General features: G+C 37.7%; 1 protein-coding gene and 1 long non-coding RNA gene across 3 annotated transcripts; both read right to left on the bottom strand.

The window, feature by feature from the left end:
* Positions 1-2,590: 2,590 nt before the first annotated feature.
* LOC125478319 lies at positions 2,591-4,014 on the bottom strand. Its single transcript, XR_007259190.1, has 2 exons — positions 3,381-4,014; positions 2,591-2,979 (listed from the first exon to the last, which is right to left on the bottom strand). It is a non-coding gene; the product is annotated as an uncharacterized LOC125478319 (long non-coding RNA).
* Positions 4,015-5,399: 1,385 nt separating this feature from the next.
* Positions 5,400-11,048, bottom strand: LOC103927867 (LEAF RUST 10 DISEASE-RESISTANCE LOCUS RECEPTOR-LIKE PROTEIN KINASE-like 2.1). Of its 2 annotated transcripts, XM_009336833.3 has the most exons (7): positions 10,212-11,048; positions 9,761-9,793; positions 8,140-8,169; positions 7,799-7,831; positions 7,650-7,679; positions 6,430-7,575; positions 5,400-5,779 (listed from the first exon to the last, which is right to left on the bottom strand). In XM_009336833.3, exons 1-6 carry the CDS (start codon positions 10,978-10,980, stop codon positions 6,449-6,451), a joined length of 2,022 nt encoding a protein of 673 aa, XP_009335108.2. In that variant the 5' UTR covers positions 10,981-11,048; the 3' UTR covers positions 5,400-5,779; positions 6,430-6,448. The 2 variants fall into 2 exon arrangements, with proteins under 2 accessions (XP_009335108.2, XP_048442059.1); XM_048586102.1 differs by lacking the exon at positions 8,140-8,169.
* Positions 11,049-11,209: the final 161 nt, after the last annotated feature.

The raw sequence follows: 11,209 nt of genomic DNA, 5'->3' as shown, positions 1-11,209 counted from the left end.
TTTTTTTTCAAAGGTTTAAAGGATTAGTTTTGGAGCAGTTTGAACATTCAAATAGGCGAGAACACGGAGTTGCAGGTTTGGGCCGGTTGTTCCAAGCCTTATTCCAACCATTTTCCGTCAGTTTTAGGACCTTAAATAGGTAAGATTGTGTTCTTCTAGTTGAGAGCTTCAAATCCATATAAAATTCGTGGAATTTGGTTGAAAAATGATGAAGATATTAAAGTTTTAAGATTTTCTAGAAACCGGCTACACAGATGACGGCCAGCGGCGGATTCTAGCGAGTCACCGGAAAAGGAAAGGGAATATTCCACCAACTTTGACGGAATATACTGACGGCGTTAGGTAACTCCATTAGTTTCTAAACGGAATATTCTATTATTTAACAGAATATTCCCTAACGCCGTTAGAGATTCCCTCAGTGTGCCAAGCATGTGCCTGTGCATGGCCGGCACATGTGGCCATGCCTTCGCCGGTGCGTGAGACGTCATAAAGTTATTCTAAAAATATGCGGGTGTTCGTGGTGTTGAGTAGGTCACGTTGGTATATTCAAACACCCTAATTGAGCAACGTGTGAGAAGTTAATCCTAGATTGTGTTTATGTGCTATCGAATTAACGTTAAATTAGTTATCTCGCATATAGGTGAGATGCACCCTGAGGACGAGCATGGTCAGGCAAGACTTGGGGGCTACGATCCTGCTACTTACCAGTGAGTGGGCTTTTGTTTTCTATATATATGTATATATGCTTACGACTCCCAGAAACTGTTTTAAATGAACCCATGTTTTAAATGCCATGTCATGTGTGCATTACGTTTTAGTATTGCATTAGTATGGTTATGCATAGTATTGGATGAGGTTGTAAAGGCCCAGGTAAGTTTCAGGTGAGTACATCATGATGGTATTAGTTGCATTTTGTATGGTTATACGTAGATGGATTTAGAGCTCATTATCCTGCATCCTGGTGTTAGTGCTCCCGCCCGTGGCCAGGGCACAGTCCTTCACGTGATGTTCACCTCCTGCACCGCACGCCCACCTTGGATCCAAGTTTGGTGCACAACCCTATCATACAAACCACAATTGGTGGTTCCGACTTACAGGTGACCCGCGATTATTCGCATAACCTTTACATGATCATAGCACTTGAGCGTACTTATTTACACCCAGTCCTGTCATACAGACCACACTAGGTGGTTCCAACTCGTGTGTAGGCATACTTGATGAGCTATAGGTTCAGCCGTATAGATCACATTAGGTGACTCTGGCTGACATATTATTTTACATTGATTCGTATCACTTGGCATACACATATTATTGTTGAACATCTTGACATGGCATACCTCTATTTTCACTGCTTTTAAGCATTGTTTTTATATACGTACATGTTATTTTCTTTTGGGAAATTATACGGGTTTTAATGTGAGGGGTTAGTCATAAAGACAACTGTGTTTTCAAAAGCTTTGTTTTTGCCCACTCACGATTTTAGTTTTGCGCTCCTCCAGGTTCTAGCTAGTTGAGTTTCCCTGTGGCTCACGAGGACTTCTCGTGGTTTTGATAGGCATCCAAATAAATGTAGGAATTTCTTTCATGTTCTGTATAATCAATACTTAGTTTACTGGGCTGCACCTAGGTTGCCTATGCTCTGAATATTTGTATCTCTACTTTAAACACTTCCACACACTTACATATTATCCCTAATGTAAATTAGTTAGTTTGGTTTTTATTCACTCTAAATTTCATATTTTATCACATCTGCACTACGCACATGGTTACGTCACTCTCACGTGATGGCCAGCATGTCTCGATTTCGGTCGGGGTGTGTCATCCATGCCTACTAATGTGCTTGTGTCCAATTTTTTTTATATTGGGCACAATACACGGTGCTCATCATTGAATGAGCACTGTTCTACCCTAGATAGGCACAAACTTCTCATTAGTGTCCTTAATTTTGTATGTAAAGCCCATTTTTCTTGCAATGTTTACTGTAACAATGGCGTCAGAATCAAATTACAACATTCCAGGGGAAATTCCTGCACTGCGTCATTGTATACATTTGACAATGGACCTAAGAGAAGAAGCAGTGAAAAAGCAAAGAGTGGTAAATCAGAAAATAACAAGGAAGCGAGCTCCTTGTTAGCCAAGGAAAAGAAGAGCAGCTCTAATAAACAACGACCCACAACTACGAAATGAACGTATGAATCTTTTAGCAAGGAAGAAAATGACATCAAAACCCTTGAGTTTATTTTTAGATACAATAAAATTGTACGACATGTTTTAGATCTTGATGCATTGACATGTTGAAGTATTATAAACTTCGACAGATTTTTTTTTTTGATTTTTTTTATTTGCAAATTCTCTTTGCCAAGTCTTTCAACTAGTAAATGTTTAGTTTGAAGTTTTAAGAATGTTTGGTTTAATTTAATAAACAGTTTGCATTTCTTGTGTAATCAGTTCATTTTTATGTTCAAAAGGGTCATTACATAGAGTAGAGCGCTCTCTCTCTCTCTCTCTCTCTCTCTCTCTCTCTCTCTCTCTCTTAAAAAGGTCTGGATTAGTTCAAATGTTGCAACATCTACTGTAATCGGTCTGCTAGTTCACAGAAATCCAAAGAAGTTATCACTGACGATCTACAACCAAACCAATGCAAATTCTTCAGGTTTTTGTTTTCTGTTTTTTTATAGTAAACCGGACGAACCATGCCCACCCATATAACTCACTGACAGGCTCATGACTTTGCATGATAACTTTTACTGATGTTCACTAGGTGAACGGACCAAACCGTCATTCTCTAAAGAAAAACGAAAACTAATATGCATATGCATCCTTCGAATGTACTTGCTTTTATCATAAGTGACACGTCCTTGTTGCTGCTGTTAATATTCCTTCCTTGCTGCTGCTGTTCTCTTCATTCTCATTTCCCTTCTTTGACTCCACTCTTCTTCCAATTTTACCCCAAACTTCTGGGGAAACAAATCCTATAATCTGCCATTTATTGTTTTAGTCAGTTAAATGGTCGAAGGTTTTTTACAAATTAAGCGATTAAGAGCATTTTTCTGCATTTGAACCGTGTATCAAAAAGGAAAGATATAGGTTTGCTTAGTGTTGTACAAATGCAATTTGTTCTGCTAAAGAAAGATGAACGCAAATTTGTGCCGGAGAGCAATTATTTATGCAGTTACTTCTAGTGCAGAATAAATAATTCACAATTTCTGATATCTTTATTGGCTTTGAACTATTCTAATTTGAAATGACGTATGGAATTAATAGACATGAATTATGGAACACGCAGAATTTCCATTTCATGACAAAACCCATTTCTGAAAGCGAAGACACTGCGAACAAAAAAAGAGAAAACAATGGAAACGAAGAGCTTGGAGGCGCACCGTTTTGGGAGGCTACCAAGACGCTTTCTTAACGCCATTGACCATGCCTTTTGGAGGCAAGAGAACGGAAAACGATACGGGACATACGGAAGGTCTCGTAGACGGCGCGTGCGCGGCCGGAGAAGATGCAGCGGTTCCTGAAGCGCGTGAAGGAGCTGTTCCGGGGCAGCTTGGAGAGCTTGAAGCGGTTCTCCTCGCGCAGATCGCTTGGAAGGCTTGGGTCCTTGCAGAGGGCCTTGTACAGGTTCCGTCTCAGCTCGTATTTCGCCGCACTGACACTGACATCACTTTTTTGGGTCGAATACTTACCCGCACTCTCTCTGATTTTGGTTGATGGCGGGTCCTAGGGTTTTAAGCTTTGGAGACCCTTCTTACCGGGTCGGATTTTGACGACTGGCTTTTTCTGAAACGAATAGTAGCAGCCCGGGTAAAAATATTGGAGAAATGCTAGCAGCACTCGCCTAAAAAGCGAGTTCGCAAGACTCTCCCTCCAGCACCTCCACGTGTATTTCCACTTCATCGGTTAAGCTTTATATTAGTTCCATAATTTTTTTTGGGTAAAGTACAAAAAACTACCTCAACTATTAGTGTCATGACACTTTCATACCTCATCTTTTAAAATTGACAATGTCATACCTCATCTTACGAATTTGTGCCAATGTTATACCTTCCGTTAACTTGGCGTGAATTTCTCAGTTAAATGTTGACGTGGCTTGATTCAAGACCCACTTTCTATTAAAAGAATTAATAAAATACTATTAAAAACTAAAAAAAAAATCATTTAATATTTTTTAAATATTAAAATAATAAAGAAAAGTTAAAAAAAATAATAATAAAAACAAAAAACAAAACAAAACAACCCTCTCCCTCCCTCTATCCTTCCCCATGCTGCAAGCCTGGAACCTAGAAAACAATAGAAGAAAAAGAAAAAAAAAAAAAAAAAAAACTTCATCCCTTCCCAACCCACCCACCCCCCCCCCCCCCCCCCGCGCGGGGGGCGTCCTTCTTTCTTCTCCCCCATCCCTCCCCCCTCTGCTGCAAGCTTGCAACCCAAAAAACAAAAGAAGAAAAAGAAAAGGAAAAAAAAAAAAAAAAAAAACCCCATCCCTTCCCACCCTCCCCACAACCCCCACCCCCGGGGGGGCGCCGCGGAGTCCTTCTTTCTTCTTCCCCACCCGAGCCCCTACCTGCAACCCAGAAAAAAAAAAAAAAAAAAATCCCAGTTCGTCTTCCCTCGCATCCACCCTCGGCACCCACCCTTACACCCACCCCTCGAGGAATCGGCGAACGGGATCTGGTTTTTTTTTTTTTTTTTTTTTTCTTCTTCTTCTTCTTCTTCTTCTTCCTCCTCCTTCTTTTTCTTTCTGGGTTGGCAGGGGGTTGGATTTGTTTTGGGGGGGACGAACTGGGTTTGGTTTTTTGTTGGGGGGGGGGGGGAGGGACGAACTGGGTTGGGGTTTTTTTATTTCTTCTTCTTCTTCTTCTCCTCCTTCCTTCCTTCCTTCTTCTTCTTCTTCCTCCTTCTCCTTATTCTTCTTCTTTTTCTTCTTTTTCTTCTTCAGGGGGTTAGGGGTTGATGGGTTTTCAATTTTTTTTTTTTTGGTTGAATCATGAAGGGAAGAAGAAGACGGGGAGAGAGAGAAGGGGGGAAGGGGGTGGATGGGACAAAAGGTTTTGATTTTTTTGATTTTTTTTGTTTTCAACTTTTCCTTATTATTTTAATATTTAAAAATATTAAATGATTTTTTTAAATATTTTAAATATTTTTTAATAGAAAGTGGGGTCTGGATCAAGCCACGTCAGCATTTAACTGACAAATTAACGGCAGGCTAACGAAAGGTATAACATTTGCACAAATTCGTAAGATGAGGTATGACATTGTCAATTTTAAAAGATGAGGTATGAAAGTGTTATGACACCAATAGTTGAGGTAGTTTTTTATACTTTACCCTGTTTTTTTTTCTTCTTAAAAACAATGTCATTTACCTTAACAGGTAAGAAATGGGCTAAATTTCACAATGAGTTAATAATAATATGATTCAAATTAGTTTTTAGTGAAAATCGAACATAAAACCTTTCACTTCCAACTGAAGAGAAATATCACTAGACCGTATACTAAATTACATATTGATTTCACAATTAAATAACAACTAAAAATAATATCCCTCTCTCTCTTACTCTTAGACCAGGAAACTGGTATCCGTGGATCATAGGAAAACTGGATTAAACTAAAAAGCAGCTTACGTTTTTAGACCAGGATCTAATTGCCTAAAAAATAACGTACAATTTAAAATGAATAGACGTTTCCCACTCGTAATTGCACCGCTTTTATTAGAAAAGTTCCACGCATGTCTTGCTGTGCAAAACTCCAAGCTTTCCATCAGCAATGCCAGTCAATTCTGCATGCACGTAATAGAGTATGAGTTATGCCTTGTATACTCCGTTGAATTAGACTAATGAGAATATGAGATTGTTGAGGTGGTAACCCACAACACCTAGTTTAGGATTTGTTGAACTAAATCCTCTCTAAGTTCAAAGTGGAGTTGTGCTTCACGTGTGGTTGGGAGAAATTAGAAAAACTCTAGTATCCCACAAGCCTTTAGCTTCACACCGAAAGTGCTTTGGATGATATTATGTATTTGGACGTAAGATGTAAAGAGTGTGGAATATAAGTAGGAAATGTGGGTGTATATAGAAAATGTAAAGTGTGTGGGGTGTGAGTGTATTATGGAGAAATATGTGGAGTGTATTAATATAATTTATAATTAAAAAAACAAATGTGGGGTGTATTAAGTATGTGAGCTGTATTCAACAATATGTGTAGTGTTAATATAACAACCATCAAATAATGTGTTACCAATAGAAAATAAGCACATTAATAACACTTAAGTATCAATCCAATCCTCAACAACCATATCATTTGGTTTAAAAATTTGATTTCCATAACATTACCCTATTTTTTAGCAAAAACTTTTTACAAAAACAAAATATAATTATTACCTAACAGTAGGAAAATAAAACTTAAATAATAGTTTGATGAATCTTTTACCATCTTGATGACCACCGATTCACCTAGCTGACAAACTCCACGTTATCTCACCGTTAGAAGACTTTGGGTTCAAACTACCTTGAATATCGACTCCCGGCATTTCTTGTTGATTAAGAAAAGGTTTGGGGGGCAATTTTAGGTTTTCAACATCTCCTCCAAGCATTTGTATGACTTTGTCCATAGAAGGGCGATCATTTGGTTTCATTTGAATACACCAGAAAGCAGTCATAACCATCTTTTTTATCATTATCTTTTCCTCCTCTGTAACATTGCCCATCTCCAAGAGATCATTTCCCCCACTATATTGATCGTAAGCCCATAACGGGAAGTAATCTTGGCTTGAATGCTCTGCGGTTGTACTAAAATTCTTCCTTCTACTTGCCATTTCCATCAACAACATTCCAAAACTATAGACATCAGCTTTGTATGAGACCCCTCCAATATTTTTGTAGAACAACTCTGGAGCAATATATCCGATCGTCCCTCTTGCTGCCGTCAAAGTAACAATGCTATTGTCTATGGGATATAATTTTGCAAGCCCAAAATCGGAGATCTTCGGGTTAAAGTTCTTGTCAAGAAGAATGTTATGAGGCTTGATATCAAAATGTAGAATTTGCATGTCACAACCTTGATGTAGATATTCGATCCCTCGAGCAACTCCAAAAGCAATCTCATACATCTTCTTGCAACTTAAAGGGATACTTCCTTCTTTGGAATAAACGTATTTATCAAGAGAACTATTAGGCATGAAGTCGTATACTAGAGCGCGCTTTGATCCTTCAACACAATAACCAACAAGTTGCACAACATTAACATGGTGAATCCTTCCAATAGTAGCTACCTCACTAGTGAAGTCCTGCCCATTGTTTTTAGGCTTGCCCAAAAGTTTAATTGCCACGAAACGACCGCTGCGTAACTTTCCTTTAAATACAGAACCATAACCGCCTTGGCCCAGCTTGTCCTTGAATTTATTAGTCATTCTCTTAATGTCCAAGTAAGAGTACCTTATTGGCATGAAGTTGTTTTCGGTTTGCAGAAAATCTTCGATGATGCTAAACCCCGACAAATGTCTTCTTCGCCATCTATAGATCAGAAATGCAATCAGAAATGGAACCCCTAAAAGTAGTCTTCCTACTAAATATAAACCTGCACAAGAGATTTATCATCACCAAAAGAGTCCAGATGAAGGAAATTGAAAGAGAGAACAATTGCAAGCTTACCGAGGCAAATGAGTATCGCCCATCCAGGTCCTGCAACAAATTTTGCAACAGTACGAATTGTCAAAAGCTTGAGCATAAGTTATAAAAGTGTCTCAAATGAATAAAATCAAGGACTTGAGATATTATATGCAAGAAATACAAGTTCTTACTGAAGGATATCCCCGGAAACCATAGAGGATTATCTGCAAGAAATGTAAAATACAAAGTTTGAGATGTGCAAGCCCAAATATATGATGGTAAAAAGGAGCAAAAAACAAAGAAAAACTGAGTTTACTGTGACTGCTCTAGCAAAAGATTTGTAGCTTAGTTGGTTAAGCACATTCATCATTTTCCTAGAGATCAAGAGTATGATTTTTCCCTCTCCCAAATATTATTTGTGCAAAAGAAAAGAAAATTGTGACTGTTCCTTGGATTGACAAGTGTCGTTTAAACAAAAAGAAGAAGAAAAGAAACAAGAAATGAAAGAAACTTTTGGAGAGAACGTTCTTACCAACGTATAATCTTCCACGAGCAAAGAAATCTACAGGGATGAAATCATGAAAAGAAAAAAAAAACATTAGTCTACGTTTAAAATCAAGTTTTGACACATACTCACCAAGAAATGGTGTTTGGGGCATTTTACATTTTTTATTGTCCTGATTTTTGTATGATATGTACAGAAAATCCAAAATGGTTGTTTTATTCACACTCCACACATTGTTGAATACACTCCACATACTTAATACACCAAACATTTACTTTTTCAATTAAAACTTATCTTAGTACACCCTACGTACGTTCCTATAATACCCTCAAAACCCCACACTCTCTACATACACCCCACACATCCTACACCCCACTTAGCCACATCCTAGGTACAGCCTCAGTGTCCCATGGAGAAGCATCGCCTTACGATCGATCCTATTTAAGTATACAAAAATTGGTAAAATTGGATAACTAGCCAAAAATTGGTACCCGTCAATCAGAACCCTCACAGATTATCTTCGAATAACATTTATTTTGTGATCAGGTGTTTTATTTGAATGGATGGTTCTTACTGCCTTAGCAATGATAAGTAAGCAGGATTAGTTTTCCATAACTAGTCAAAGAAGTACTGAACTAAACCATTTAGGTTCCATAACCAATCAAAAACTATTTTTGTTGATAAGGAAAATCTGCACTCACCAATATTTGGTTACATAATTTGCATAACGAAGTCGTTGACATCACTAAAACAATGAAAAATATAAGGTCTTACTTTATGTGAAGCTTCCAAAACATTGATTTCAAGTTATGTTCGTCAAAATGATTTTTTTTTTCACCCAATGTGTTTGTACATATATCGGTTAGTTAAAGTTTTGTTCTACAATAGAGGGTAGGAGTGATTTTGAAAGCTCTAAGAGAAAATTAATCTTGTATACATGTACAAGTTAAAAGTGATAGAGGTGTATTTAGAAGTCTTATTTAAAATAAAAAAACTTATGAGGCCTCAATCGTCATCGCATATTAGAGTACATAGTTATTCAATAATGACTTTTAATATGCGGTTTTTTATTGTATTTGGGTAAAAACTTAAAAAAATGTTTTTGACTCATAGAAGCGCAATTCGAAGAAACATCTTTGAGAGGAAGTGCTTCTTAGAAATTGCACTTGGATTTTTAATTAAAATTTGAACATGTTTATAATAAAAAAATACTTTTAGCAGAAGTTCTTCGCAAAGAAATCAGTACCAACGTTATTTTTATATTAAGCCATGTAACCAGTAATTATGTGTTTGGTATTGCTTTCTTTCAAAAGTATTTCTGCTCAACTTGTGCAAAAAAATTTCTGACAAATCCAATTGATTTTTCGAAGATCTTAAAGTGCTTTCTGCAGATGCATTGATAGATTTATCGATGCTTCTCCAACTAGTGCTTATATGAGCGGAAAGAACTTTAATGTTTTCTGTCAAAGGCAATTGGAAGTGATTTTTTCCTTTCAAGAGCAATCCAAATATGCCCATGTTCAAATATAATTAACTATTTCCTATAAGGGTTACCTCTTGTTGTGAACTCAGAAGCTGTAACAGAATAACATTGGATTAAAAAAAAAAAAAAAAGAGGGAGATTAACTTTTGAGACGAACTCCCTTACCGTAAATCGCCTCCCACAGAAATCGAAAGAAACCTACAGGGACAAAGAAGAAGACAACATTAGCAATTCAGCACACAAAGTGGGAAGAGTTTTTCTAAAATTGTACAGGTTGTTTTTTTGTTGCCATTGTGCACTCCCAAGTCCTGTGCTTGTCTGCATTTCTAAATCAAACATTGCCTTTGTGCCTGTTGATCAATATTTGTACGTAGTTCCATTTGTGTGTGTGTGTGTACGTGTGTGTTTAGAGACTAAAATTTAAAACTCATGCATGAAGTTAATGCTTTTGAGCTTCGTTTTCAGTTTTTGTTTTCAATTTTCATTGAAAATTGAAAACTGAAAAAAAGTTAATGGTTATCAAACGTATTAACAATCTAGATATAGTAAAAAGGTTGGAACTAATAACAACTCAAACTTTCGGATTGGTCTTTATATTCTATGAGAATTCACGCACCTGGGATGCTGTGTGGAAAACATTTATGATTACTACTCCATTGGCCTTGGCAGATTGGACCCAGTTCATCAACCCCATATACTCGAAGCTCAAATCCATACATGAGCGCCTTGTGTACGTTTTCATAAGAGGTGTTGTAGTCCCTGACGTAGCTCGAGAGCGCCCAAGTCATCCACTCTGCACTGCAACCCTCATCCAAATCCCCTACTTCCATCAAACCGACCTTGACGTAGCTATACGTTTTTGGTTGGCTCGAAGAAGAAGCACTTGCATCGAAGCATGGAGCAGTGTCCACATACAGAGAAGAATTCATTGGATTCGAACACTTCAAGTAAAATATAACTGTTGAAAGCGGTGAATCCATTGGATATTTACCATAAAAATCATATGGTAAATTCAATGTGTAAGACTCAAGTGGAAAGTTTCTCGACATGGAGGAGCAATTGTTGTTCTGAAGGCCAGGATCTATGATGCGGATTGTGTAGTTATCATAGTTGATTGCCTGGACATAGTATTTTCCGGAAGGCGGTAGGTCTACTACTGTGGTGTCGTTCTCACAGGACAGCGTATACATAACATGGCCGCAGTGCTTTGGACTATCTTTTAGTCGAAAAGGGTAGCTTATGTTGTGAATATTGCCGCAGGAGAAGGTACAGTTTGTACTGTCATCCTTTGCGCTACAAGTTTCACCGGATAAGCCAACGACAAGAAAAGCCCTAATCAAGAGCCAAGCAGACCAAGTGAAGGACCAGCTTCCCCTTATTCCCATGGAGAGAGAAAGAAAGAGATGAGAGAGAGAGAGGGGGTTTGATAATCAAACTAGCTTTCCCACATATGTGATGGTAATTGGATAAGATGTCAGAGCACCTTATCCAATTAAATGACATCTAAAAAATATCCAAAATAGAAGTCATGCGTTTACCAATTAAGCAGTAAAAGTCGTCTAATTAGGTAAGCGATGACGACTAGAGAGTCAGCCTGGTTTATTTGACTTAATT

Source organism: the organism of the source record quoted next, unplaced genomic scaffold (genome assembly GCF_019419815.1).
Source record: "Pyrus x bretschneideri cultivar Hongxiangsu unplaced genomic scaffold, Pyrus_bretschneideri_v1 Contig24, whole genome shotgun sequence".
Lineage (NCBI taxonomy): Eukaryota > Viridiplantae > Streptophyta > Magnoliopsida > Rosales > Rosaceae > Pyrus > Pyrus x bretschneideri.
Note: the sequence above shows the minus strand (reverse complement) of the source record. Positions and strands in the feature narration are given on the sequence as shown.

Coding starts and splice junctions, on each gene's coding strand:
- LOC103927867 (XM_009336833.3), bottom strand. CDS start 10,980: ATGGGAATAAGGGGAAGCTGGTCCTTCACTTGGTCTGCTTGGCTCTTG. Junction 7,680..7,798: donor GTTTCCGGGGATATCCTTCA/GTAAGAACTTGT, acceptor AATTTGTTGCAG/GACCTGGATGGGCGATACTC. Junction 7,576..7,649: donor GGCGATACTCATTTGCCTCG/GTAAGCTTGCAA, acceptor TCTCTTGTGCAG/GTTTATATTTAGTAGGAAGA.